Genomic DNA, 5165 nt, shown 5'->3' with positions numbered 1-5165 from the left:
CCATAAATCTTTGAAGAGACATGAACTTTAATTTCATACCCATAAAACTCCTAGAGAGAGAGAGAGAGAGGTGATAATTGGGAAAAAAGTGAACCAAAAGATCCATAATCCTCTTTTGCTGACTGTTTTTATATGTTTCAATGTCCAACGTGGGAAAGAAGTGACCACTGCCTTCTTGCTTGAATGATGGCAAACCTCTATTTCATCTTGGGCAGTTGGGCTACTCTTCTGGTCATTTTTTTCTTTATTAATTTGAACTTCAATTCAGTTTTCTATTTTATTATCTAAAACTAAAATATAAATAAAAGAAAATAAGAAAATTTTATAATTAAATCTAACATAAAATAGATAATATCATCTATTCTAATGGTGCAGAAATATTTTCTTAAGGATAAATTGAGTGAAAATTTAAAATAAATGGATTCAAATTTGAAAATAATAGGAAAAAAAGATAATTGGAAGAATTATATGAGTTAAATCAATAGAAAATCAAATTGAAAAATATTGACTTTAACAAATATTTAATGCTTTCATGTAACATAAATATTTAAACAATATTGAAAATTTATATTTATTAAAAGAATTAAGCTAAGTCTTAAACAAAAGAAAAATAACGGTACAATTACTCATGTTACCTTTTGATAATTATTAGTTTAGTGAGATAATAAAAGAAATGTAACCTAATATTTCCTCTCATGAAGAAATTATTATATATGATCTGACATCATATGATCCCGAATATTAATCTTGACTTGACATATTAACTCTCTCGTACACTGCAGAAATATTAATATTAGTGTTAAAATAATTTACGTGTAATTTCATAAAATCCGTCACTAAAATTTTTGTTAGGCTAGTATTAATAATGAAAGGCAATTAATACATTAATTTCTAGTAGTTTGATAAATTAAAAAAAAAATATGATTGCATGTCACGTAGAAATTATCGAGGACTGCATAATATTTACCCTCGAATCATAAAATAATTTCTCTTTATTATGAAATAGAAATGTTAGTCATACATTAGGTTTACATAAGAATCTAACTGGAATATCACATACGGATGCCAAAGCTGCATTGAAACTAAAGTCTCTATAACTTGATAATCACTCGAATCCGTTGGTGTTAACATTTTGATTTTTTCTGTAACAAATCGATCGGTGCTTCTCCAACGCCAACTGAAACCCCGGGTCCCCCTCTGTCTCTCTCTCTCGTTTTATTTAGTTGTTTACTTTTACACGAAATGTGAAACTTAGTTTATATAAAAGTCTAAAACAACAAGAGATACTAAAATAAAAACAAACTTCTAATTTCGGTGACTACTAAATAGAGTTGTAAATTACTTACTAGCAGAGAATTCTTGAATTGAAACTATACCTATCAGTTGTTATAATTAAATTTTAATTTCAAGTAGCTAACCCAGCCCAATTAATCCCAATTGATTGAAAAGAGAGATATTGAGTACACTGTGCTGTACCTACTCAGCACGTAACACCCCATCCATAATTAAATTACACCATATATCAAGGAACATGATGACTTGATAGTTGATATCCTAAGGATAAAAGTCAGAAATTCAACTATTAAATGTTAAAAAATTATTAAATAATATTTAATTTTGATTGCCCTGACGAAAGTCATGAAGCTACTTTATATTTTACTATTTTCTTATTTTACGGTTTGGTTGACATTTGGATTTTGATGGGCATGACCCAACAGTACTATTGCTTTGAAAGTTAGTAATAACTTAACACCATGGTAGCAAAGGCCATGCCAACTTTTGCGCTAAACCAGCAATCCACCTACTAGCTACTTTTTCCCACTCAATACAACTTTTTAATGAAGCCACGAGCAACACCGACACCTCTAAGTGAGTATTTTGTTCAACTGCAAGCCATTCTCTCTCACATAATGGAAATTTAAAATCTCCTTTATTTGGTTTAACCATATAAATTTTCTTAATATATGAAAGGAAATTAATGAAGAATTAATATATTAAGAGATAAGTCTAGTATTAAAAATCCCATCGATTAATAATATGATCAAAATAATATATATATATATATATATATATATATAGGAGGCAAATTAATATTTTACACTTATAGGTTGATTTTTGTGACATTAAATTAGACCAACAAAACTCAAAAGTGTTAAATGACATCAGAACATACCTATTCGAGTGATTCTTATTGGACTGCTCAAATCACTTGTAGCAAAGTGTTATTGAATCACTTGTAATTAGATGTTATGCAAAGTTTACATTGGAGACTAATAGATAACACTTAGTAATCTTGATTTCTACTAATTCACATAACATGCAGTACGTACAAATTCTGAATCCAAACATTTTTCAAGTTCTCACATATATTCACAGCTCAAGCAGCACTCCGGGGCATTACATGAACGATTTCACAAATTATTAAACAAGAGAACAACAAGTCATGCGCATATTTCCTTACATTTATAGTTAAGAAACATCGTAATTAACATTAATGTTAACTAAAACAGCCCTGCTCCGTCTCTACATGCAGCGTAGCTTTTACTTCTTGGATAAGCATTAGGTCTAACCTTGATCCCATTATCTCCAAACTCACACACTTTGTCCTCGTCGATCCTTCCAATCCCCACGCTGCGACTCCGAGGCATTTTCATCTCCACCGCCGCCGCAGCAGCATCACCGAACACGACGCGGCCGCCGTAGCTCCGGAGCGACGCGGCCCTCACGAGCTCCTCGAAATCCTCGTCGCTGGCGGCGGATCGGGTGGCCGAGCCGACGCTGAAGCTTCTGGGGAGCGTGCAGAGCTGGCCGGTCGGGCATCCCATGGAGGCCTCCACATAGGATAACTGGCCGGAGCACTCGATCATGCCGTGGACGTACATGTCCCTGGCCTTCTTCAGGAACCTTAACGGTGCCTTCATGTACCTGCTCAGCTTGCTCTCTTTCCTTCTTTCTTTCTGCTTTGTCATGTTGTTGCAAAGGTTTCCCTCACTTGTCCGCAACTAGCTAATTGGGTGCTTTATCTTTTATTTATATCATATGCTTCGTGATAAAATATGGATGGAAATATAGGATAGCTAGTTTTTATTTATTTATTTGGTACCACTATAAATAGGGTCTTGGACTCCCAGACATCTCAAGCTATTTTCATAAACGTTGGTTCTTACTTTAGACCACTTATAAAATTAATCATTAGTTGATGGAGTTTAATTATACTTAAAATTCTTTATTTTTTTCTTAAAATTATGTGAGAATTAAATTCACTTTCTACAAACTAAACTCATCCTGTATGGTCAACTAAACTACACGTTAGTTAGTATGTTGTTTGCAAATTATTATTTTTTTTATATAGAATCACTTTCTAAAGTAGTAGTATTTTCCCATAGGCAAATATTTTAGCGCCAAATAAAAACACACAAAATTTTATTTTAAGTGAGTAAAGTACTATTTTAATCTTTGAAGGTATAACACATTGTCACCTTAATTCCTGAAATTAAAAAAATCAAATAAGTTTTTAAGAATATTCATCTTTGATTCTTTAATAAATTTCTTACTAATACTTTAAAAAAAATGTTCGTTAACTTAGAAGTTTTGATATATTTCAAAATATTTATTAATTTAAAAATTTAGAAAAAAAACTATTAATTGTTTTTCTAACAATACTTTTATTTATTAGTATTTCATCTAAATGATTAATGAACACACAATTACAGTATATTTCAATTCTTCTAATAAATGTATTTTAGTTGAAGACGACTATTTTGTCATAATAATTGTGTTATTAATAAGTTTTAAGATATACCTTTACTTTAAATGAAAAATAATTCAAATTGAGGGAGTAAGTATAATTAAAAATATGTAAATCACTTCATGATTTTTCACTTTGTACAAAAAACACTATTTAAAAAACTATTGAACATAATTAAAATTATTAAAATGTGCTAGCAATGAAAAATTTAAAATAGTATTTTAGAGATTTAAGTTCAAGTTCTTAATTCAGTTAATTGTAGTAATCAAATAGAAGAATTATCATGTGAATATACATGGAACTGAAGTATTATTGAGAAAGTAATCGGAAACAAACTTTGGCTAGGAGCGCTAGGAATGAGCTGTTTGTCTTTGAAATATTTATGTGGGCGTACTTGTATGGATTCTTGGAATAACGAACATGAAAGTGTCCTCTCACACAAATGGTAAGTTAATGAGAATTAATGAAACGATCTCTGTAATTAATGGGTTCCGCTTGATTAACCTAAGTTAACTGATTGGTTTTTTTTTTGGTACATGTTGGAGATAACATGTTTCCAAATAATCAATATTTTAGTGACAAATGTATTCTAATGCCATAAGTAATCATGATCTATTAATTTTTATATATTGATAACTTTGTTACTACTAAAAAAAATAATTTTTTTATGATACGTATTTTAAGACGATTATATAGTCATTACAAAAATCGTCTTTAAAATCACCGTTATACGACAATTTTTTAAAAATCATCTTAGAATGATTGTCATTCCAATAACTTTTTTACTAAAAGAGATATTTTTAAGTGTATTTTTCCAACTAGAGATGAGTTTTAAAAAAATGATCCAAATTGAATAAGTCGTAAAAGATGATACAACTTCTGAGTTAGAAGTCATAACGCTTGTTATGACTTTGTATTTTTTTTAACTGAAGCCATAAAATTATTTATGATTTCAGTTAAAAAAAATTCTTTTATGACTTTAAAGTCGTAAGTAAATTATTTTTTTGTTTTACGACTTTGAAGTCGTAAACCTTTTTTTCTAAAATGTTTAAGTTTTTTGTTTTTTTTTCAAAGTTTATAATCTTTTACGGTTTTTTTTCCTAATTTTTTTTAAAATAGTTTAAATGTAAAATAAATAGTTTTAATTTTACTTATTAATAGTATATTTTTTTATGATTTTATTTTATCTGATATTAATTTATTTTAATGTTTTATTATTTAAAATATGTTATATATTTTTAATATTATTTTATTTAAATGTTTTTGTTTATTTAAAATTTAGATAATTTATTAATAAAAATACATAATAAAATTAAAAACAACATAATTAATACATTAATATAAAATGCACAATACAAATGAAAGAAAAATAAAAAAGTAGAAACTATATTAATCATGTATTTGTTTGTATGGACAG

At 28.6% G+C, this 5165-nt stretch overlaps 1 protein-coding gene across 1 annotated transcript; it reads right to left on the bottom strand.

Annotated features, from left to right (window-relative positions):
* Positions 1-2208: 2208 nt before the first annotated feature.
* On the bottom strand, positions 2209-3045 carry LOC114392914. Its single transcript, XM_028354172.1, has one exon. It carries the CDS (start codon positions 2967-2969, stop codon positions 2502-2504), a length of 468 nt encoding a protein of 155 aa, XP_028209973.1. The 5' UTR covers positions 2970-3045; the 3' UTR covers positions 2209-2501.
* Positions 3046-5165: the final 2120 nt, after the last annotated feature.

This window comes from Glycine soja, chromosome 17 (genome assembly GCF_004193775.1).
Source record: "Glycine soja cultivar W05 chromosome 17, ASM419377v2, whole genome shotgun sequence".
In the NCBI taxonomy this organism is placed as follows: Eukaryota; Viridiplantae; Streptophyta; class Magnoliopsida; order Fabales; family Fabaceae; genus Glycine; species Glycine soja.
This window is presented reverse-complemented; position numbering and strand designations above follow the sequence as displayed.

Excerpts from the sequence above, each read along its gene's own strand:
- LOC114392914 (XM_028354172.1), bottom strand. The coding sequence starts at position 2,969 with ATGACAAAGCAGAAAGAAAGAAGGAAAGAGAGCAAGCTGAGCAGGTAC.